We start from the raw sequence: 25,308 nt of genomic DNA, 5'->3' as shown, positions 1-25,308 counted from the left end.
GATTATCACGTCCCTATCTCTACTTGCAAAAGTTCGATAGATTATCGATAGGACACCATGGGCCTTCCTTGCAACCTGTTTATAATGCTCAGAGAATTCCATGTCTGACCATATCGTAACACCCAAGTCCCTTTCCTCCAGTACTGGGTTTAGTTGAACTCCACCAAGTGATTAAGTTATTTTGGGATTACTGTTTCCCAGGTGTAATACCTTACACTTTGTTGGATTAAAGCATAGCTTCCATTTTTCTGACCAATCCCGAAGTCTATCTAGGTTTCTCTGAAGAAGCTCAGCTTTACAGTGATGATTAACTACTCTGCAAATTTTGACATCACGCCCTCTATCCCTTCATCGATGTTGTTTATGAAAATTAAAAACAACAGTGGTCCTAATACCGATCCTTGGGGAACCCCACTTCTCACATCAATCCAATCTGAGGAATAGCCATTTATCACAACCCTCTGCCTCCTGCCCTGAAGCCATCCTGCTATCCATCTAAGGATTTTCCCAGTGATTCCAACCTGTTCCAGCTTATAAAGCAACCACTCATGTCGGACTGAGTCAAAAGCTTTACTGAAATCTAAATAAACAATGTAGAAATTATTCCGTAAATCCAGCTCGTGAGTGACTCTTTCAAAATAGCGAACCAGATTTGTTAAACACGATTTTCCCATTACAAAACCATGCTGAGTATCCTTGAGAATTTCAATTCTATCCGAATGATCCTGAATTCCACCCTTGATCATTGCCTCCATGATTTTCCCTACCATTGAAGTCAGACTGGCAGGTCGATAATTTCCCACTTCACTCTTAGAGCCACCCTTATGTATGGGAGATACATTGGCACTTTTTCAATCCAAGGGACTCTCCCTAGAGTCTAGTGATGCTCGCATAATTAGCCTCAATGGTTCAATGCACTCACTTGCCGCCTCCCTTAAGATTATAGGGTATATTCCATCAATTCCAGGAGCCTTACTGGCCTGTAGGCTCGAAAGTTTTTTCATTAACTAATCTTCGAAATTTCAATATCATTAATTACATATTTTTCAACTTCGCTCCCACAATTTCCCATTGCCACAAAAGGTTTTTCATTTGTAAATATCGATGCAAAATAACTGTTGAGTTCATCTGCAATGGCAGCTGGTGTATTTAATACTAATCACTTTCCCTTACGTAAAGGTCCGATCTGGTTTGTCCTGCTCGTCTTTGCATTTATATATGTGAATTCCTTATTCCCCCTCTTTGCTCTGTTTGCTAGTGATTTCTCATAAATAAACTGCCTTTGCCTGTCGAACCTTTTCTGTGGCTCTATTACAGATCATCTTGTAGCTTTTATAGGTTTCAGTATTTTTTATTGCTCTGTAACCTTTCCATGCCACCTTTTTCTGCTCAAGTAATGTGGCAACTTCACTATTCATCCAACTTGGAACCCTCCTCGTGGAGTATTTTTTTAATGGTAAATACGCATTCAAGGCGTCTGTGATTAATGTTTTAAAAGCATACCACAGTTCAATTGTATTCGTTCTCTGCGCGATATCTACACAGTTAATAGAGGCCATGTAGTACCCTAAGGCATCGTAATTTCCTTTTCTGAAATTAAAACCCATTCCTTTGCCTTTTACTGCTGCTACCTCTCTCATCATCATCCACCATAGAACTCCGTGATCACTTCCTGCTACTGGTTCCTCTACTGTGAGCCCTGTTATGTCATCTGATTCATGGGTGATGATGAGGTCTAGGATATTCTTTTCTATAGTACTTTCCCTGACATGTTGAAACAAATAACAGTCATCTAGTTGATTTAAAAATTTTGTTCCCCATGTCGAGTTTCCTTCACATTTACTCTAATCAATTAGAGGCAAATTGAAATCACCCATAATAAGACATTGACACTTGCTTGCCCATTCCATTTGCATGTAGAGGCTTTCATCATAATCTTCACAATCACCTGGTCTGTAGATTACTCCTACTCGCATTATACCTTTGTTTCCAACTATCTCACACCATACAGATTCTATACTAGCATGTGAAATGTCTGAATCCGGGAAAGCTTATCATCGCACTCAGGCTGCTTCTGATAAGAAGCATTACCACACCACCCCTTCTATCTACCCTATCCTTCCTAAATACATTATACAAGCTGTACTGAAACTCATCATCCCCAATTTCCGGGTGACACGACGTCTCCATAAGCCCTATTATGTCCGCGTTACTTGTTTTAACCAGCAGTTCGAATTCGCTCATTTTGTTGACGACACTTCTAACATTACTGTATAAACAATTAAGACTTACTGTTCTTGTATATTTAACGGCGCCTCCGTAGCCAGGTGGGAAGGAGCAGCAGTGCATAGCACATGCTTCTTGATTAGACCGGGGTTCGAGCCCATCACCACCAAATACAGAGGATGTGGAGAGGTCAGGGAATGACCACCGCATATCCCGGAGCAATATGGCCTTGGTTGCTAATGCTCCTAAAAACCAAATAACTAACTAACTAACTTGTATATTTAACAACCCTAACACAACCCTTGAAGTTTTTTAGGCTCTCTTCCCTGGCATTAGCTACCCGCTCACTTGAAACGTTTCTGCCCCCAGAACATCTAGATAATATATACAGTTGGGGTAACAGATAAGAACTCTTGAGGTATGTACAAGAGTTACTTTGACCAATATTATCAGATAAACGCGTGTCAGTATTACCTACATCCCCCCCCCTAACTAGCAGTTTCCCTGAACCTTTAAAGGTATCCTCAATAATACTGACAAAAACTTTTGCACCACCTTTGTTTAAGTGTATCCCGTCTCTACAAAACATTCCTCCTTCTACCTACAAGTGTGGGCCACGCTGATAGAAATTTCCCCCCTAAAGCCTTGCAGAGTCCTTCAAGTTTCAAGTCTTGAGTTAATGCATAAGGCTTTTAACATATAATCCCTCCTATCGTGTCTGGGCAGAATTGCAGACACATAGACGTTGTGGCCTAGGCTTGCGGCATTTCCTCAGCATGGTCCTGTATTTTTCCAACAAATCGTCAGATTGTGTACGTGTAATGTCATTAGTCCCCACATGAATAATAATATTCTCTTTACTCCCCCTTAAAATCTGACAATCTGTTGGTGACATCATTAACAGTTGCTCCCGGCAGACATACCCTGGTTCTACTCCACCTATCCTTGTTACAAAAAATATTCCCTGTTTCCCTGACAATGGAGTCTTCTAATAAAGCAATGTCCTTTTTAACCAGAGTAGTTTGCACTTGGTTTTTCTGTTTTGAGGCCTGATTCAGGTGTGCATCCCTTGGTAGATTGCTGGAGTTGTGAGTCCCTGACGAGCTCCCAGATGCATTATTCTTGAGGGCAAACACCCATTTTTTCAGAGACTCAAATTGTTCCATCAGTGCACCAAATTGTAATTTAAGATCGGTGCACTCCTTACATTGATCACAAAGAAAAGAATCCCCAGGTGAGCTATGATTAGTCACCAGGTCGACCTTGGAAAACATTCCACAGGTTCCACAATGGATTAAATCATGACTCACCTATAAATCGCCATCGGCTATTTCCGAGTGAGTCACGATACCCTGTGATGTGTTTAAGGCAGATCTCATAACTGCCATTATAAAATTAGCTAAATATCAATGAAAGTTAACTTTAAAAAAATTATATCTATAATATTATTAAAATCAAACTGTTACAGGAAAACCTATAACAAAATAATCCAACAATATCTAAATAAATCAAATATTTACAAGCACTAATCAACAGTAATCCAGTCCACTTAACTGAGGAGTCCTGACGAAGCGTGTCCCCTCACCTCGAATGCCGACACTCAAATGAGTGTTGGCATTCAAGGTGAGCAATTGATCGATGATTGTAATTCTGTGCATACATGGTTTTCTTTTCTTTTCTTTTTTGTTTGAATAAGACAGTTTCCCATTTCGAAGGATACATTTAGCCTTTATTAGACAGCTATAAATAAATAAATAATATCTGTTTTTCAAATGAGAGAATTAGGATAGAAAAATTGAGTAGTATCAGAAATGCAAATTTCTTTATTCCTTACAGTCTTTGCCTATATGAATGTGTCAAAATTTACAACTGTGCAATATTTATGGGAATAAAAGGAATAGATACAGGATATTTTAAAGTGTAACAGCAATTTCTGTTTTTTTTTTTTTTTAAGTTTCTTTATGTTTAAGGAAATAGTAACTGATATCAATTATTCTGTTTAAAAATTATAAAACAATCAAATATGTTATTAAATTGTATTTCAAATAAAAAATTAATGAACAAATATTTATTATAGAACAAAGTTGTTATCAGATCAAAATTTATATGTATTATCTGCATTTGAAAGTTATGATATTAAATGGATTAACTTTTCATATATCTTATACATTTATGGTGTTTTGTGAACCAGAACAGCAGTAATTGCTATTGTATCTGAGCAATTTTTGTTTATCATTAAAAATACATGGTTAAAAAGAAACCTAATTTTTGATTTTTATTTCAGAGCTTTGCATCAAGATTCAGGCTGTTTTGAAGCACAACGTTTGCTTATAATTTATTCTTTATGTAGAGAAAGTGATTACCTTCAGGTAATTTCTGTCATATAACAATATTTGTTTTTTTTATTAATATTTAGAATGAAAAACCATCATTATCAATTTTAAAATTTAGTTTTATTATATGCCTATAATGTATATAGTGTATTACATAAAATTCATATTCAAGAAACTCTAATTTCAGAGTCATAATGAAAATGTCAGGAATTCTCCATAAGTGTTTTCTCATCTAATTCTATGGTTTTTAGTATGCTTGCACTTCTTAATATTTAAACCTGGTACTGCCTTTTATACTACCAGAAGCATGCTACATTTGCACTTATAGAAGTAGTAAGAATAAGTATAGAAGTAGAAGCACTTATAGAAGAAGCAGTTTCTTGCATTGCAGGCAGAATTATAGCTTGTATAAGTGGCTGATTCACACAATAAACCAGCTCTTATATGAATTCTTGAAACGCCCCTTTCCTATTTAATCTGACATAGGGAAGCTTTAGTTTTCCACATGAAGAAAAAGCACTGATGAATTAGATTTGTATGTAGATGGACCATCTTTATGTCAGGCATGCTACTCTGCTCATCTAAAATGGAAAGGACAGTGAATATGTTGTCAAACAATTTGTGTATTGCTTTAGAATAGACTTCTACTTGCTGGTATATGTACATGATAGTGTGCTCATTTTTGTTACACAGTTATTATTAGTTACTTTCAGGGACTAGAAGCAGTCCTATTCAGTAGGGTATAAATAAAATATTTTATACTATCATGGTCCACGAATCAAATGTGAGTCTTGAACTCTAATCACAAACTGAAGGGAGTTACATATGTAGAAACACATATAGTGGTGTGTGTATTGCAGTAGTATTACACTGTATTACACCATTTCTGTCTCCAAAACAGTCTCTTATATGAAAATTTGCATATAACTATTTATTTTATTATTTGTTATGTTTCAGGCTGCACAGAAAATATCAGAATTAATTCAGACACTTGATATTCAGGAACCAAGGAACTGTTTTTTATATCATGAAACCGCCCAATTATTTTCACGCGTAGTAAGTATGATTATTTTACTTAAATATATGTGTTGTTTCTTCTGTCATTACCTGTACTAACTTGTTATATTAATTATATTCCAATAGCTTATTATTTTATTTTGAATATGTGAGGGTTGCTCGAAAACTAATACCTCCCAAGAGCCACTTCTTGATGGCCACAGTGAATGCTTTCACTGTGGCCATCAAGAAGTGAAAGCATCATTATTGGTGTTCTCCGTGAAGGCCATCCTTCATAGGATGAAAAGATGAAAATCTAAGTGCAACCTGAATTCAGACCTCATACCAGACCCCATAACAGCATGTCAGTGTCAGACCCTATACCAGAATCCTGACAAGGATTCTGGTATAGGGTCTGACACTGACATGCTGAAGGGGAAATTTTTGTCTTTTTTCTCTAGCCTCACTTTTGCAGTTTGTGTCTTCAGTTTATTCAGTGTGTCAACATAGCAGTCAGAATTGATTGTGTGTTCCTATCCTGGACATTCACCAGGATAACCCCTTGCTTGCCCCAAAAAAACGGATTAGCTGATATTTGAGAATTTATTCCTTGAATTTCTTCTTTATTGGTGAATTCTTGCGTTGCCACTCTGTAGACTGCCACTTTGACTCTAGTTCACAGTAGCTTAACTAGGTCTCATCTTCATGAAAGTTATCATCCTTGGTGTCATATGATTCCAGAAGATTGGCACAAGCCTATACTCTCTCATCCTTGTGAACTGGCATTGATATTCATGGAATCCACTTGGTACACAATTTTCTGTATACCAAGTATATTTTCAGTGCATTAAAGTATATTCCAACCTTTGTACGTTTCCCAGGTCTTATTGTGTTAGTCTTGGCAAATCAGTTCTCCCAATTTTCTGTTATCATTGCAGTCTGAGTGTGGTCTGACCTTGGTATGGTCAGACCACCCTTAGGCCAGTCAGACTACCCTATAGACCATGGATGCCCAAACTACAGCCCACAAAAGAATTTTATCCAACCCGTGGATATTTCAATTAGATCATAAAAATTAATGTTTACATTCGATCACAATAAAATTTATGAAAAACACATTTTACAGATTATTTTAACATTCGTTGGTTGATTAATAGTGTTGATGCCTCTGTGTTGTCAGCTTAGTCTTGTTAGATATTAATTCAGTTATTTCCATTAAAAGCTATTCTTTGAAACATTGTTAAAATAATCTGTTAATCTTGACCCTGTCATTAAATAGCAATAGGCATTTGAGACAGTAATTAGGGATTTACTAATCCCTTGCCAGCCTGCACACCAGCCCTGATGTGCAGAGTATAAGAGCAAAGGTCACCCTAGGCTTCCACTACTGCTACCAGAAACTGTATGCACATATTTTCTGGTAGCATTGGCAAGATGAGGCTGTGGGCAGGTATGAACTTAATCTCTTTGTATTACCTTAGATTTCCTGTTTTCTATTGTAACAGCAATTCAAAACTTAATACTTTAGAATTGTAATTTTCAAATTGTAATATTGGTAATTGCAATTGTATTATTGGTAATTGTAACTGTAATATCCTAAAATATTCAAATTTTTAGCCCTTTCTATTTTCCCCACAGCATGGTCTGATGATGGGTATCAGTAAGATACCCGAAACATCGCCTTATTAAACTATTATAATTAATAATATAGTTTTATATTATAATAATGTAGCTTATTAGGCAAACAGCCTAATAAGATACATCAGTGCCGAGAAAGTAAAGAATTTTGTGTCTGTAAATTTATTTTCATCAACTGTAATGAGAAGAATTAAAGATTTCGGAACCAATGTTTAAAATCAACCCATAGAAAACGTTTGTGAATTCACACATTTTTCAATAGCAATTGATGAGAGTGAAGATACAAGCCATACAGTTCTATTACTAATTTATATCCGAGGTGTAAATCAAAATTTTGAAGTAACTAAAGAACTAGTTGCATTAAAAAACTTGAAAGATACAACAGGTGAAAATATATTTTTGAGTGTGTCAGAAGCAATTAGGTTCATGGGTTAGCTTCATAAATAACTTGAGAGTAAAGATATAAAAAAACAATGCAATTTCATTGTATAATTCACCAGCAGTCTTTGTGCGAAAAATTTTTGGTTATAGGTTCAGTCATGTCAACTGTAATATCAACAGTAAATTTTATTCGCAGTTGGTAGATTTTCAATGTAGTGATGCACTGAAGACAATATTTAAAAATGAAAATCTAATTCAATTTTATTCAACATTATCTGAATCAGATTATACAAAAATTAAAAATTTTGCAAGAAAGGTTGCATCAGTTTTCAGAAGTACATGTATATGTGAGCAGACCTTTTCAAAAATAAAATATGTAAAATCAAAATTACGATCAGGACTAACTGATCTACATTTACATGACTTTTTTAAAAATTGGAACTAGTACTTTAAAACCTGCTATTATGAAACTCAGTCGCACTCTACAACTACATTCATCGCATTAATTATAATTTTGTTGTATTACTAGCTGTATTTTTGTGATTAGTACAATAAAAAAGTAATAATTAATTTTAGCATTAGCATTAGCAGAGGCATATGATGCAAGAAAGCAAGCTTATTCAGCATCAGCCAAAAAAAAAAAAAAAAAAAAAACCACTCCCATTTCACCCCTCCGTTCGTTCGAAATCCCTGTCCAGTTGAGCTTTAAATTTGTTTAGGCTATCAACTTCAACAACAAGTGATGGAAGTCGGTTCCACCAACCAACCACCCGCTGGCCAAAGGCAAATTTCCGCACATCTATCCGACATCCGTCCTTCCTCAATTTGAATTTATGCCCTCTGAGGTGATTATTCTGAGAAAGATGAAGAATCCCATTGGCATTGAGCATGCTCAAACCATTCAAAGCCTTATACACCTCTATCAGATCACCTCGCCGGTGCCTAGTCTCCAAACTCTGTAATTTGCAAAACTTAAGCCTTTCTTCGTAAGAGCAACCCTTTGTTCCATTTACTAATCTTGTTGCCCTTCTCTGTACCCGTTCCAGCAGCTCTACATCCTTCTTGAAATGAGGCCTCCAGACCTGTATACAGTACTCAAGATGTGGCCTTACCATTGCCTTATACAAGGGAATAATCACCTCCTTATCCCTGCTAGAAAAATTCCTGTATATCATTGACAAGACACCATGAGCTACTCTTGCAGCTCGTCTGCACTGCTCAGAGAACTTCATATCTGCCTGCACAATTACCCCCAGGTCCTTTTCATTCTCCACCACTGTCAGTGTAGTACCGCAGAGTTGATACGTTGCTCTGGGGTTACTGTTTCCCATATGCAGCACTTTACATTTGTCGATGTTAAACCTCATTTGCCACCTCTCAGCCCATCTGTTCAACCTTTCCAGATCCTGTTGCAGCAGCATAGCGTCAGTATTGTCCTTAACGACCCTGCCAACCTTTGTATCATCTGCAAACTTGGACATTAAACTTGATATCCCATCATCAATATCATTCATAAACACCGAAAACAACAACGGACCCAACACTGAACCTTGAGGAACTCCACTAATAACATTAGTCCACGTTGAGCAGTGTCCATTGATTACCACTCTCTGTCTTCTGCCACTCAACCATCCCCTTATCCATAGCAGCAATTTGCCTCCAATGCCACACTGCTCCAATTTGTGCAGCAGTCTTCCATGTGCAACAGTATCAAAAGCCTTTCTAAGATCCAAATATATAATATCAAAGTTATTCCCTGCATCCAGTTCTTTTGTGACTACATCATAGTATCCAATCAAATTGGTCAGGCAAGACCTGCCCTTAACAAAACCATGCTGCATCTGAGCTATAACTGAATTCTTGTCTAGATGATCCTGCAGTGCTTCTTTAACCAGTGCCTCCATTAATTTACCTGGAACAGAAGTTAAACTAACAGGTCTATAATTACTTGTGTCAGCCTTTGATCCTCCTTTGTGAATTGGGGTTACATTTGCACATCTCCAGTCTATGGGCACCTCCCCTGAGTCCAAAGAAGCTCTCATAATTATGGCTAGGGGTTTGCATACTTCCTTTGCTGCCTCCTTTAATATAACTGGATAGATCCCATCCACCCCAGGTGCCTTTTTTATGTTTATCCTCAACAATCTCTCCTCCACTTTCCTCTCAGTTATTACAAAATCATCCAGCTCACTGCCAATGTTTACTTTACCTACATCATTCTCCTTCCTGAATAACTCCTCATGCGTGAATGTAGATGCAAAATACTCGTTTAGATTGTTAGCCACCTGAGCAGGATCCTCAACTGTTGAACCATCAATATCCAGTGGACCAATCTGATTCATCCCTTTCCTTTTCGAGTTCAAGTATGTAAAGAACTCTTTTCTGTTTTTCTTTGCATCCTTTGCCAAGGATTTTTCGTAGTCTGCCTTTGCCTGCCTAATCTCCTTTGTGACTTGGTTACAGACCAACTTATATCTATCATAGGCTTCCATGTCACCCATTAATTTGTATGTATCCCATGCATTTTTCTTCTCTGCCACATGTCTCATTAGTTCATCTGACAACCATTTAGGCCTAAACCTTGAACAATATTTCTTAGTTGGTATGTAAAGCCTGGTACCCTCCAAGATTAGTTCCTTGAATGCTTCCCATTTTGAGTTTGCTGTTGGTAACATCATCAGTTGGTCCCACTGTATAGAATTTAAATACTGTCTCAGACCATCATAGTCGCCTTTACGAAAACAAAAACCCTTCCCTTTACCTCTGATGGTAGTTACCTCCTTGAGTAAATCCCACTTCAACACACTGTGATCACTGCCACCTAGTGGTTCATTTATCTGCAGGTTCTTAATGCATGAAGAATCACTACTGATAATCAGATCAAGAGTATTGCTCCCTCTTGTTGCCTCACGAACATGCTGATGTAGAAAACAATCATCCAATAAATCCACAAAAGCCTTGCTAGTGTGCGAGTGACCAACCCACAAATTCCAGTCAATATCTGGGAAATTAAAGTCCCCCATTATAAGACTCTCTGATTTACTGGCCCACTCTATTTCCCTGTACAATATCTTATTATACTCATCAGAGTCATTAGGCCTATAGTACACTCCTACTCTCAATTTTGATTTCCCTATGCTTATGTCACACCAAACTGACTCGACACTGCCCTGTCCATCGATGTCGACTGGCTTCACTTCCTTGGACTTTATGTGGTTCTTAATTAATAGCATAACCCCTCCTCCCCTGTCTATCCTTTCTATACACATTGTATTCCCCAAATTCCAGTTCCGCATTACTTATATCTGTGTGACACCACGTCTCTGATATCCCAACAATATCTGCCTTTGATGTTTTGAGCAATACCTCAAATTCATCAAATTTATTTACCAAACTCCTAGCATTGGTGTACACGCAGGTATACATGCACCTGTTTCTATTCTTAGCTACCCTAACACAACCCATGTGTTTACTTGTACCGCAATGACTACCAGCAGTCTCTGAAATATCCTGCATCTTGTTTTTCAGACTTCTGCTCGTTTCAATAGAAGCAGTGCAAGAATCACTTCCACCTCTGCCACTGGCTACTGTTAATCTATTAGTCCTTGTATCCCCCCCAACTAGCAGTTTTCTGACCCACCTAACACTGCCTCGACAGCATCAGCAAAAATTCTTGCACCCTTTCTATTTAAGTGTATCCCATCCCTGTAGAAGCAATCTCTCCTGTTAACAAGTACAGTCCAGGCTGAAAAAAATTCTACCCCTTGAGCCTTGCACAATCCCTCCAGGGCCAAATTGATCGACAAGGCTCTCATCATATACTCCCTCCTATCGTGTCTGGGCAGAATTGCAGACACTTTCAAGTTCAACCCTAATTCACGGCTTTTTTTCAACAGTGACCTGTACTTGCTAAGTAATTCCGCCGGTCTCCTACTCTTAATATCATTAGTGCCAACGTGTACAACTATATCACCTTTTGTGCCCTTAAAAGATGATATCCGCTCTACAACGTCATCAACCTTTGCCCCTGGCAGACATACCCTGGTCCTATTCCACCTATCAATTTTGTTTTACTAGATATATTTTTGTGATTAGTACAATAAATAAGTAATAATTAATTTTGTTGGAGGAATTTTGTTGTATTACTGACTGTATTTTTGTGATTAGTACAATAAATAAGTAATAATTAAAATTGATATAAACAAACTCGTATATTTTATATTATATTTATATTTGAGGCACCTGATCTTAGTTGAAACGACATACGCAGCTGTTCGGGGCACCTAACAATGGAAAGTAAGGTACCCCAAACAGCTGCGTATGCGAAAATGTGAGCCGAAAAAAGAAATTGTTGACAAATCTTTGTGTTGTTACAGTCATATGACAAATACTTGCGATCATACTTACTGCAGTAGTAACTGCAGGAAGTATGATTGTGACTTCATACTATTAAAAAATTCTAAAAAGTTAGAACTCGAGATATCGTACTGGTCACAAAAAATGCATCACGCACTCTAATCATACTACTAGTGAGTGCTCCACACAGATTAGTGGTGTGAGCGTGGGAAGCGCCTCTGGAAGATGCCGCGGATGACATCACTTCCGTGACTGATCAGATTTACTCTGTGGGTACTCCCCCTGAAAAGGAGGCAAAAGTGCGAGCCCATTATTAAAATATTCACAACTCACTACTGATTCCAAGGACACACTTGTGGTGTGTGGACCATAGGCTGGGAAGCACTGATAATATATAATCACTATTGTTTAAATAAGTAAGCATTGCGAAATCAAGTAATGCTGCCTTTTCTAAGAAATATCTCCCACATTACTTGAGTTCACCTGTATCCAAGATTGTTACTTATTCCAGATATTTTTCATTCAGTATTTTCCATAGCTGTTTATCTTTAACAAAATATGTAATCTTTAAAAGAAAAAAAAAAAAAAAGACTTATTACAAAGTTTTAAATATTTCATTCAGTGACTGTGTGGTTGTCCCGGGAGTATAAACAGAAAAATTATTTTTATTTATATGCCATCATTGCAGTTAGATGTCATATAATCCCTATATACTTTCTGAATTAACGATACGTATTTTTAATTTTGTGATATTTTAATATACATTTTATTTTGTGTTATTTTAATATATTTTTAATTTTAATTGTATAGTGTGGTCGTAATATATCTGTTCTTCAAAATACTTACACACTAGCTGAGAAGGCAGCAAGTCTAGATTCTTCCAATGTTGACTATTTGACAGAAATGGGTTACCAGTGCCTTTTACAAGGAAAGCTCAGAGATGCAGTTAAAATCTACCGTAATGCCACCAAGTTGGATGAAAGTAGTATTTCTGCCTTGATTGGTAATATAGCTGCTCATTTTTTTTTTTTTTAACCTCTTAATCACTTAAAAATATCAAATACACAAATTGTTTAGAGGCTAGTTTTATGCTTATAACATAGGAAGTGCTTAAAAGAAAAGGTAATAGAAAATGTAGTTACTTTTTTTTTTTTTTTTTTAATTTCAGTTGGCTTTCTTTTGTTTCGAACCACAGTGTATATTTCATTAGTCTGATTTATAAAGTGACCTTCGATACGACGCCACTTTATGATTTGGCTAATACGTTCAAAAGTTTTCATATGTAAAAACATAGTTTCATTATTTGAAAATAATTAACAGTTCAGAAAAGGTTTCTTTTAAAAAATGGGTAATACATAGAATAGGACATTGTTTATACTTCTAGCAACCTCTTTTTTTTTTAAGTGAACCAAACTGAAGCAGATCACCTCCAAATCTACTGAGTTTGGAAAGGCCTTTATACATGTATAGATATCAAATGACGCATTATCTTTTTTCAAAATCATCATAGGATAAGCAGTCATTACTTATGATTCTCAGTATCTTATAAAATGATTTAATGCTATATCCAGATTGGGGGGGAACAATACAGCATTTGTAAGTTTGTTGTTCTCATTAATACAATAACTAAGCAGACCATTGGCTAATACAGTCAGTTTTATTATTTTAATTCCCCTGTAACTGTATTCTTCTAGTACAATTAAATTATAGATATCATTCTTGGTTCTAGCATAACATTGAGAGAGCAATGCATTGTGTGAAAAGATTTGTCTTTCCTAATGAACTTTTGTTAATTTGACTTACTTGTAGTGACAAATGTAAAATACAGGCATACCTCGATTAACGAATAGGATGCGTTCCACGAAATTACTTCGTTAAGCGAAACTTCGTTTTCAGAGGTAAAAATACTATGGCCAGAATAGGGATAAGTTCCTACGTAAAGAAAATGAAAAGCTTTTTTTCGAACAAAGAAAAGTTTTATTAAATAAACAGTCAACTTACATACAAAGTGAAATCACATTTTAAAATATGAGGTTAAAGTTGATTGTTTATGCTTTTTTTCTTTTTCATTTAACAATTGCCTATATGGAGTTATTGCATTTAACACTGATCACTTAACTATAACACTTCTTCCTAAATCAGGATCATTTTCACTAAAAAAATTTAAAACGTTTTCAATGTCATTTAAGCACCTTTTTAAATCTTTGGTTGTTAACACTTTTTCAGCAGGAACTTCTTTAACTTCGCCTTCATTATCTTTGTCTTCGTTGCTAACATGGTTTTCTAAATCTTCCACTGAAAAACCATCATCTTCTGCATTCAATAAATTTCTAACATCCTCTTCATCGACATTTTCGAAACCTATTGATTGAGCCATCTGGATAACTTCATTTCTAATTTCTTGGATGTTATTTTCTTCTTCTAGTACAACTTCTGGCCATATTTTGCGCCAAACTCCATTTAAGCATTTCTTAGTGACTTTTTTCCAAGAACTATCAATGTTTTCAATTGCGTTTTTAATGGTGTAGTTTTTCCAAAAAGTTTTAACTGTCATTTCCTCTTTATCCTCTAGTTCAGTTAAATTGCTTAAAATTCGACACAGATAATAAGCTTTAAATGATGCTATTACTCCCTGATCCAATGGTTGAATCAGGGAAGTTGTGTTTGCTGGAAGAAACACAACTTTGACAGGAATGCATGTGTCCAACATGTTAAGATCAATAGGATGTCCCGGAGCATTGTCTAACAACAAAAGAGCTTTTTCTTCAAAGTTGTTTTTTTGACAATACCGTTTTACTCCAGGACAAAAGTGGTTAACAAACCAATCAGTAAATAACTCCTTGGTAACCCACGCTTTTCTATTTGCTTTCCATATTACAGGTAAATTCATTTTTATGTTACCTTTTAACGCCCTCAGATTTTCTGAATGGTAAACTAATAACAATTTTAATTTATAATCGCCAGAGGCATTTGATCCAAAGAGTAGCGTTAAACGGTCTTTGGCTGCTTTGAACCCAGCAGCTGATTTTTCTTCAATAGAAATGAAGCTTTTTGTTGGTAGCCGTTTCCAGAACAAACTGCTTTCGTCAACATTGAACACCAAATTTGGTGAAAAATTTTCACGTTCAATTATTTCCTTTAGTTTTTCTGGAAACTTATTTGCAGCTTCAACATCTGCACTTGCAGCTTCTCCTGTTAATTTTACACTATGAATCCTGGCCCGTTTTTTAAATTTCTCGAACCAACCACGATAAGCCCCAAAGGTTTCCGTAATTTCTTCAGTTTGTTTAGATTTCAGGTGATTAAACAAAAATAATGCTTTTTCTTGAATCACCATTTGACTTAAAGGCATATGACGTTGTGACATATCATCTATCCACAAACTTAACATTTTCTCCATTTTTTCTAAAATTGGATTCCTTAAGCGAGTTAATTTTGCTGCTGTAACATCTGTACAATTCTGAGCAGACTGTTTTATTTTTTCTGATTGACTTAGTATGGTTGTTAAAGTTGATTGCGCTAATCCTAAAGAATGTGCCACATCGGATTTTCTTTCGCCGCTTTCAACACGTCGTACGATATTTAGTTTAGTTTCCAAAGAAATTGCTTTTCTTTTCTTTGATTCTGACATTTTAATTAACTAAAACAAAAATATTTCTATTAAAATTTACAAAATCTACGTTATGTAATGCTACAAAGAACCTACGTCGATTATTGCAATGTGCCACACTGAAACAACGTCAATCATGTAAACAACAACTAAATTATGCGATTGACACGCAAAACTATTATAACAGACACGCCCGCAGCTTAGGAGCACTCGGGAATACGTAACGAGTTGCCGTCAGTCACCAATCGAATGATTGTCGGGCATTGGTCTTAAATCGGAATTTTTTTTATGTTAAATGGGGCTTGAAATTGCGGACTTCGTTATATCGAGGCTTCGTTATCAGAGGTAACGTTAACCGAGGTATGCCTGTACATTAATTTTTAGTTATTATATCTTTGGTAAGGCTGCTAAAGTTAATAAGCTCTAAACTACTTGATCTTGATTAGTTTAGAGTGTAACAAATTTAGAATGTAATGATTATTGAAAATTGAGGTTTGCTTCAAAATTTAATTAATCTCACTTTTAAGGACAGTACCCCAAAATATCAATACTTATTTTTTTTTAACGGTGATTCCAAACACGAAAGGTTTTCAATCACCAAAACTAACGAAAACTAACCTAGTATTCTGTTAACATGTTTGGGTTTGAGAAGACAAAGAATATTTGTTGATATTGAACTTGAATTTCTATAGATTGTAATTTTCAGGAAACATGTAAAGGGATGAGGAGTTGCTCCAAAGAAAAGAAGTAGAAGGGAAAAATGAAGAAAAGAAATAGTTAATTTTGGGAGCTTGAAATTGAACTGTGACTGGATTTTTAATAGATGATGCATGTATTCAAACTGGTTTGAAAGAAAGATGTGGAATTACACATGCTAATTCAGAAGAAAAGTGCCTGTAGAAAAGGCATTAAGCAGAAACAATGTGTGCGACAAGGGCTGGAATGAAATGCAAGTGAGGAATTATTTATTAATCTGACTGCTCTCTTTTTAATGGCATCTAGTAATTTAATTAAGGTTTTGGGACACCACCCCAGATATGGGAAAATTATTCCTTGGTAGAGCAGATTTATATGGAGTCAGGAGCATGCAGGGAAAGCAGTATTTGTGTCATTCTTATGCCAAGAAAGGTTAGAAGTCAGAGTTTACCTAGTATTCATATGCAAGCTTGTCTAGAAATCTCAGTGTTGTTGAAGTGATTATGGGCACAGTGATTCTTTTTTGTGAGGAATAAGAGATGATTGACCTTTAGGAAGACTGAAGTTAATTACTTGGAAATCAGCATTTAAGGAACTGATGGTAGATATTTTAAAAGTTTTAATTGTTTGTATAGAGCAGGGGTCGGCAAACTACGGCCTGCGGGCCAAATCTGGCCAGCCCCCTCTTTTTAATCCAGCCTGCGGGTTAATATCGTTTTTTACATGAAAAAATTTTTAAATAAATCAAATTATGTGCTGCAATAGCCGAGTTGAGAATAATGACTGCACATGGCACTACTGGCGTCGTATATTCGCATTCTGTCATCTACCATAGAACAAGTGTTGCCAGCACTTCTCTCAGTTTTGCTTTAGCGGCGCACGTGGTATTGTCTGTCACGGCGCTCTGCAATCTTTTTTTTCCCTTTTATTTATTACCCACTGTTTCCATGTCACCCTCAAGACCAAATATGAAGAGAAAAGTGGACTTCGAATGTCGTGCTTTTAAAGCTGAATGGAGTGTGAATTATTTTATCATAGAAGTAAATGACAAAGTATCATGTTTATTATGTAATGACACAATAGCTGTGCGAAAAAAGTACAATATACGTCGTCATTACCAAACTAAGCACACGGCACAATTCAAAACTCAAAGAAAATCAACGGAAGCTAAAATTGGAAAGTTTAAAACGTAATGCATCATCATAACGCAATTTATTCATTAAAATAAAAAATGATAATGAAGTAGTAACTAAAGTAAGCTTACGAATAGCTCATTTATTAGCCAAGAAAGGGAAACTATTTACCGATGGTGGATTAATTAAATCATGTTTTCTTGTGGCAGCCGAAGAAATGTGTCCAGAGAAAATGGATTTGTTTCGATCTGTCAGTCTTTCTGCGGGAACAACTGTTAGAAGAGTTGAGGACATCGGGAGCCACATCAAGAGTCAATTGAAAATTTCAAGTGGTTTTCGTTGGCTCTTAATGAGTCTACAGACATTACTGATACTGCCCAATTGTCGCTGTTTATTCAAGGAGTCAATACTGAGTTTGAGGTTACTGAAGAATTAGCTTCTATGAATAGTCTGCATGGAATAACTACAGGCGAAGATATCTTCAAGGAAATCGAGAAAACGCTAACACAGTACAATTTGCAGTGGAATCAGTTAAAATGTGTCACAACTGATGGTAGTAAAAATATGTGTGGAACGGGGAAAGGATTAGTTGGACAAATTTTTAAAGCTTGTGAAGAAGCTAAATGTTCAAAACCTCTGGTAATTCATTGTATTATTCACCAGCAGGCTCTTTGTGGGAAACACCTCAATCTGTCATGTGTTATTCAACTAGTTGTGCCAGCGGTTAACTTTATTCGCTCTCATGGACTTAACCATCATCAGTTTCGTGATTTTTTATTAGAGATTGAAGCTGAATATCCTGATTTGCCTTACCATACAGCAGTTCAATGGCTCAGCAATGGAAAAGTTTTATTAAGATTTTTCGAACTCAGAGAAGCAATAGAAATTTTTCTAAATGAGAAAAATTGCCCACACTATATCTAACAATGAATGGCTATGGAAATTAGCATTTGCTACAGATATCGTGGGATATCTTAACGAATTTAACTTAATTACAGGGGAAAACAGTGCTCATATGTGAAATGTATTCTATCGTAAAGTCATATCCTCAAAAATTTGTATTGTTTGAAATACAAATCACATTAACCAAGTTTGACCATTTTCCATGCTGTAAAAAATTTCAAATATTAGCGAAATCCCCATTCCCAAAAAAATTCGCAGCAGATATATTTTCTGAACTTAAACTACAGTTACAACAGCATTTTTCGGATCTTGATGCAAGTGCAAAAGATATTTCCATATTTCAAAATCCATTTAGCTGGTACAATTGAGGAGCTTCCATCAGACCTTCAATTGGAAGTGAATGATCTGAAAAATGATGATATGCTAAAGGTACCCAATTCTATAAATATCTTTCGGAAGATAAATACGGTCAATTAAAATCATATGCACAGGGATTTATATCTGTATTTGGGAGTACTTACCAATGTGAAAAGACATTTTCAAAAATGAAAATGTAAAATCGCAATACAGATCATTATTAACAGATGACCATTTGCAAACAACTTTAATGATAGGAACTAACTTCGAACTTCAGTATGATGAAATATTATCTCAGAAAAAACAATTACATTCATCACATTAGTTCAAAATTTAACCAGTTCTATAATATGTTTATTAATAAATGGAAATATTTTATTCATTTTTTGTAAGTGTCAGTATGTGTATAAATATTATGTAAAATATCACTTCCTAATAAAAAGATTTTGAACCTGTTTTTTTTTGTTGCTCTATGAGTAGAATTACCCATGTAAATATCTTCGAGGTTGCTACCTGGCCCGCCGAGCCTAAAAATTTTACGATCTGGCCCTTTCCGAAAAAAGTTTGCCGACCCCGGTATAGAGCAAGAAGAAGAAATAAAGTAGGTAAAAAAACAGAACCTTTGGGAAACTGCAGCATTAATTGAGAAGTCAGAAGACAAAGTGCCATCTGCCATCATAATCAATGAGTGGTTGGAAAGAAAACTGGGGTATTCAGTTGCAAAAAAAAAAAACAGACAGCAAGCCATAAGATGGAAGCTTGTGAAGAAAACCTTTATGACAAACACAATTGAAAGCCTTAGAAATGTTGAGAGTAACTGCTTGAGTTTCTGTAGACCTTTCTGTGGAACATAAGCAAAGATATCACCAGTGGATAGATACTGATTGAGTCTATATTTACAATTATTAATCAAATGGAAGGTTTCAAGATAATGTAAGAGTTGGTAGTTTATATATATCTTCATTACTTTCGAAAGAATTAAGGTAATTGGGTATTAGGATAATTGGAAGAGAAGGATTTGCTACACTTTCTTTTAAGAACTGCTGGATATGAGCAAATTTTAATGGGGGAAAGGACATCAGTGAAATAAGAGTAAAATAGTTACACAAAATAGGAGTTAAGTCTAGGGCACAAGGACAAGTGGAGAAATGCCATCAGGATCTGGAGACTTCTTGACATCAAAATTGTTCAGGATTCTTCTGATCTCTTTCTTTTGGAAGAACAGGGTGGGCATTGAATGGGAAAAGAGTTCAATATAGTAGGAGAATAATTATTAAGATAATCAGTGCTAGAGTAGGGAAGAGGTGAGATGTGAAGGTATGGACAGACAGAAGCTGCAGTCAGTGGCTTTGGCAAGAGACCAAAAGACTTGGTTACCATTTGGAGAAGTGATAAGTTCCTACTCTTAGTCTTTTTTAAATCAAGTTTGAATTTATTAATAACTTGTATAGCTGTTATGAGATTTAATTCAGGCAGAATATGAAACTAGAGATTTACATATAAGCAGAGTTGGGAATGGAGGGAGAAATGCATATGGATACTATCTACCCAATTCTGAGCTGCTGTGATTGCCTATACTGATGTTACTGGGAATGTGGTCCATCCTCTTGGATTTATGTAAATAAAGCATCCATCTAATTCTGAAAAGCCAACTCCATCCTGGACTGAAGTATGCCATATTCTTACCTTGAACAGCCTCAGCACATTTTTTTGGGAAACAGTAGTTCAGCTGAGTCTACAGCTGTGAAACCAAAGTCAGCTGGAGTTGTGAACATTAAAATTACTAAAGAAAACTTCACTATTAGTAAAGTTAATTTGGAGAAAGTAAAATTTAAAAAAAATTAAGTTCTAAGTGATTTGTTAAGTCAAGGGAGTGGTTAAAGGCAATAAATGAATTTAACAGAATGTTGTAAAAAGATTTTGAGGCAAAGGAAATGAAAAAAGGAGATTCCAGATTAGGAAGTCTGTGAAAAATTATATGAATGTGGACATATGTGCAAGTACCAAAGCAAAAGGAAGTATAGTACGAGTAATTTGGACAAATGAGATGAGTGGTAGTTGAGGTAATCTCTACTAACATTTCTTTCTTAAGAGGAGTGGTGTTGGTAGAGGGAAAAAACTTTGAAATAAATAGTTATTTTATTTATTTATTATTTATCAGTCTTTATTTATAAATAGCTATTAATTTATCATAAAAAAGAAAGGTATTTTTCATGGCTTCCTTTTTTTATTTTTAATTAATTACCAGTTGAAAAAATTAATTTTTACAAGATTGTTATTTTATTTTTCAGGAGTAATATTTTGCCAGATATTGGAAGGTCAATTAGAACTGGCAGGACAACAGTTAGAATTACTGAAAGAAATCCAAAAATCTACAGGCATGACCTCAGTGAGTTTTTTAAATAAAAAGTAAATATCAAAATATTAAGTTAAGCATAACAGTAAAGTGTAGATTTTCAGAAATGAAAAACAGAACTTATGGTGCAGAAATTTTTAAATTTCAAAATCACAATGAAAAAGTTTCTCAAGATTAAACAATTTTTAAGGAAAAGTGAAACATTTGTAAAATAAAATTAATTTAATTGTCAATCATAGTTATCGTTAAGCTCATACAAATGGTGAAAAAAAGTCGTGAGTTAGGGTTAAATTTGAAAGTGTCTGGCGTCTCCGTAGCCAGGTGGGAAGGAGCAGCAGTGCGTAGTACACGCTTCTTGATTAGACCAGGGTTCGAGCCCGTCACCACCAAATACGGAGGATGCGGAAAGGTCAGGGAATGACCACCGCATATCCCGGAGCAACATGGCCTTAGTTGCTAATGCTCCTAAAAACCAAATAACAAACAAACGAAAGTGTCTGCAATTCTGTCCAGAGACAATAGGAGGGAGTATATGATTGAGAGCCTTGTCAATCAATTCGGCCCTGGAGAGACTGTGCAAGACTCAAGGGTTAGAATTTTTCTCAGCCTGGTCTGTGCTTGTTAACAGGAGACACTGCTTCTACAGGGGTGGGATACTTAAATAAAAAGAGTGCAAGAATATTTGCTGATGCTATCAAGGCAGCGTTAGGTGGGTCGAAAAATGCTAGCTTGGCAGATTCACACACTAAAAGATTAACAGTAGCTGCAGGCAGAGGCAAAAGTGATTCTTGCACTGCTTCTGTTGTAATGAGTAGCAGGCTGAAAACAAGGTGCGGGGGATTTCAGAGACTGCTGGGAGTCATCGCAGAACAAGTAAATACATGGGCTGTGTTAGAGTAACTAACAATAGGATCAGGTGCATGTATACTTGCAGGTACACTAATGCTAGGAGCTTGGTAAATAAATTTGATGAATTTGAGGTGTTGGTCAAAGGCAGATATTGTTGGAATATTAGAGACATGGAGTTACACAGATATAACAAATTCAGAATTGGAATTTGGGGAGTACAATGTGTACAGGAAGGGAGGAGGGGGTTATGCTATTAGTTAAGAAACACAAAATCTAAGGAAGTGCAGCCAGTTGACATTGTTGGACAGTGCCATGTTGAGTCAGTTTGGTGTGATATAAGCACTGGGAAAGCAAAATTGAGAGTGGGATTGTGTTATAGTCCAAATGACTCTGATGAGTATAATGAACAGCTGAACAGAGAAATAGAGTGAGCCAGTAAATCAGATTGTCTTATAATGGGGATTTTAATTTCCCAGATATTCATTGGAACTAGTAGGGTGGTCACCCACACACTAACAAGGCTTTTGTGAATTTATTGGATGATTGTTTTCTATAGCAGCATGTTCAGGAGGCAAATAGAGGGAGTAGCACTCTTAATCTGATTATCAGTAGTGATTCTTAATGCATTAAGAAGAATCTGCAGATAAAGGAACCACTAGGTAGCAGTGATCACAGTGTGCTGATGTGGGATTTACTCAAAGAGGTAACTACCATCAGGGGTAAAGGGAAGGGTTTTTGCTTTCGTAAGGGTGACTATGGTGGTCTGAGACAGTTTTTAAATTCTATACAGTGGGACCCACTGATGATGTTACCAACAGAAATTCTAAATGGGAAGCATTCAAAGAATTAATCTTGGAAGCTACTAGGCTTTTCATACCAACTAAGAAATATCATTCAAGGTTTAGTCCTAATGAGACATGTGGCAGAGAAGAAAAATGCATGGGATACATAAATTAACAGATGACACAAAAGCCTGTGGTAGATATAAGCCTGTCTGTAATATAGTCACAAAGGAGGTTAAGCAGGCAAAAGCAGATTACGAGAAATCTTTGGCAAAGGATGCAAAGAAAAAGAGTTCTTTATTTATAAAACTCTAGAAGGAAGGGGATGAATCAGATTGGTCCACTTGATATCGATGGTTCAACTGTTGATGATCCTGCTCAGGTAGCTAAAAAACTGAATGAGTATTTTGCATTTACATTTACATATGTAAATGCAAGAGGGCGGAATGCCAGAGGTGTATTAAACTCTGGCAGTGAGCTAATGATTTTGTAATAACTCAGAGCAAAGTGGAGGAGAAATTGTTGAAGATGAATATATATAAGAAAGGCACTTGGGGTGGATTGGATCTATCCAGTTATATTAAAGGAGGCAGCAAAGGAAGTAAACAAACCCTTAGCTATAATTATGAGAGCTTCCTTGGACTCAGAAGAAGTACCCATGGACTGGAGATGTGCAGATATTACCCCAATTCACAAAGGGTGACACAGGCAATTACAGACCTGTTAGTCTAACTTCTGTTCCAGGGAAAATAATGTAGTCAATGGTTAAGGAAGCGATGCAGGATCGTCTAGAAAGACTGCAGTTATAGACACAGCATGGGTTTGTTAAGGGAAAGTCTTGTCTGACCAATTTATTGAATACTACGATGTGATCACAAAGGAAATGACGCTGTGGTGCACAAGTTCCCATTGAATATCTCGGCATTTATAATGCCGAGATATTCAAAGCCTCACCAAAAAGAGGTTTTTGAGCCAAAACAGGAGATTTTTTTTAAAGTCCACACTACATTTTAACTCAATTTTTGTTTTTCTAACGTGGCAGAATATTTTCTCACACTCAGCATTGCTATGAGAAATTTAAAATGCCAAGCATGATTTGGGATAATTTGTTATGTTTCAAGCTTCCTTGTACGCTTGTTAGTTCCCCAACCAATAACCACTAAACATTAATTCCTTCTTTTGTAATAACTTCTGGTAGGTTCTCACACTGAAACTGATGGAACTGATGTAAAACATCTATTGTTTGGCATATCAGGCTTAATGTCTAAGTTTGCAGACGACACGAAGGTTGGCAGGGTTGTTAATGACAGTACACTACTGCAACAGGTTTTAGAAAAGTTGAGCAGATGGGCTGAGAGGTGGCAACTGAAGTTTAACATTGACAAATGTCAAGTACTGCGTATTGGTAGTAGTAACCCCAGAGTAACATATCAACTGTGTGGTACTTCACTGGGTGTAGTAGACAATGAAAACGACCTGTGGATAATTGTGCAGTAGATATGAAGTTTTTTGAGCTGTGCAGATGGTCTGCAAGAGTAGCTCGTGGTGTCTTGTCAATGATATACAGGCATTTTTCTAGCTGGGAAAAGGATGTGATTATCCCCTTAAATGAGATAATGGTCAGGCCACACCTAAGTACTGTATACAGGATGTGGAGGCCACATTTTAGGAAGGATGTAGAGTTGCTGGAACAAGTACAGAGAAGGGAAACAAGATTGGTGAATGGAACAAAGGGTTGCTCTTACGAAGAAAGGCTTAAGTTTTGCAAACTGCAGTGTCTGGAGACTAGGCACCTGCGAGGTGATCTGATTGAGGTGTATAAAGCCTTGAATGGTTTGAGAATGCTCAATGCTGATGGGATTCTACCTCTTGCCCAGATTAATTGCCTGAGGGGACATAAATTCAAATTGAGGAAAGCCAGTTGTAGAATAGATGTGCAAATATTTGCCTTTAGTCAGTTCTGCCTTAAATAAATTCAAGGCAGAACTAGACAAACATTTGGAGCGAATGGGTGGTGAAATGGGAAGTGTTTTTTTTTTTTTTTTTTTTTTTGGCTGATGCTGGATAAGCTTGCTTTCTTGTATCATGTGCCTCTTCTAATGCTAATACTTGGGCTGGACTTCTCACAAATTTAAGCAGTTCACAGTTCTCACAAAGTGTTTCACTTGCTTAGGTTGTCGGCACACATTCCAATCACTTGTTATGTGAATCAGTATCTCCTGACAATCTGTAGCCATTCATTGTATACTACTTTTGTTTTCTCAAACCCATCTGCTTCCTCACCATCTATTTTGGTGTCTTCCTTTTGTGGTACCTATTAATAGATATGAGTTTTTAACTTCCAGCTTGAATCCTTTAAAAATTTTCCACATTAATTTGTATTCAACTATGTACATGTATTTTCTCATTGACTAGAGTCCAGTAAGTACAATAGTTCACTTTAATCCCCTCTACATGAAATTTAATCCCTTACTTTTTTTCCTTTAACTATCAAAATCTCTTTAGACAATCAATTTTTCGACACTGTGGCCACTTCCTGTACTTCCATATTCATGATGCTGTTTGGGTTATTGGTGAGAATCATATTGAGAATGGTATCTGGTCAGTTCTAAAAACATATTGCTTCTGTGTGAACACAAGTCCACAAGTTCCAAACAATAAGTGGAAAGTTAATCTCCCTTAACAAGACACT

General features: G+C 36.2%; 1 protein-coding gene across 2 annotated transcripts in view; it reads left to right on the top strand.

The window, feature by feature from the left end:
- LOC150075219 (tetratricopeptide repeat protein 21B-like) overlaps positions 1–25,308 on the top strand; it is a 272,286-nt gene that overhangs the window by 32,949 nt on the left and 214,029 nt on the right. For both annotated transcript variants that reach the window (XM_090389257.1, XM_090389256.1), the window contains exons 8-11: positions 4,511–4,595; positions 5,517–5,615; positions 12,741–12,933; positions 20,921–21,018. In XM_090389257.1, the coding sequence (XP_090245383.1) occupies positions 4,511–4,595; positions 5,517–5,615; positions 12,741–12,933; positions 20,921–21,018 (475 nt within the window). The remainder of the gene's footprint in view (positions 1–4,510; positions 4,596–5,516; positions 5,616–12,740; positions 12,934–20,920; positions 21,019–25,308) is intronic.

This window comes from Mastigoproctus giganteus, chromosome 14, assembly GCF_048544385.1.
Source record: "Mastigoproctus giganteus isolate SK-2022 chromosome 14, ASM4854438v1, whole genome shotgun sequence".
Lineage (NCBI taxonomy): Eukaryota > Metazoa > Arthropoda > Arachnida > Uropygi > Thelyphonidae > Mastigoproctus > Mastigoproctus giganteus.
This window is presented reverse-complemented; position numbering and strand designations above follow the sequence as displayed.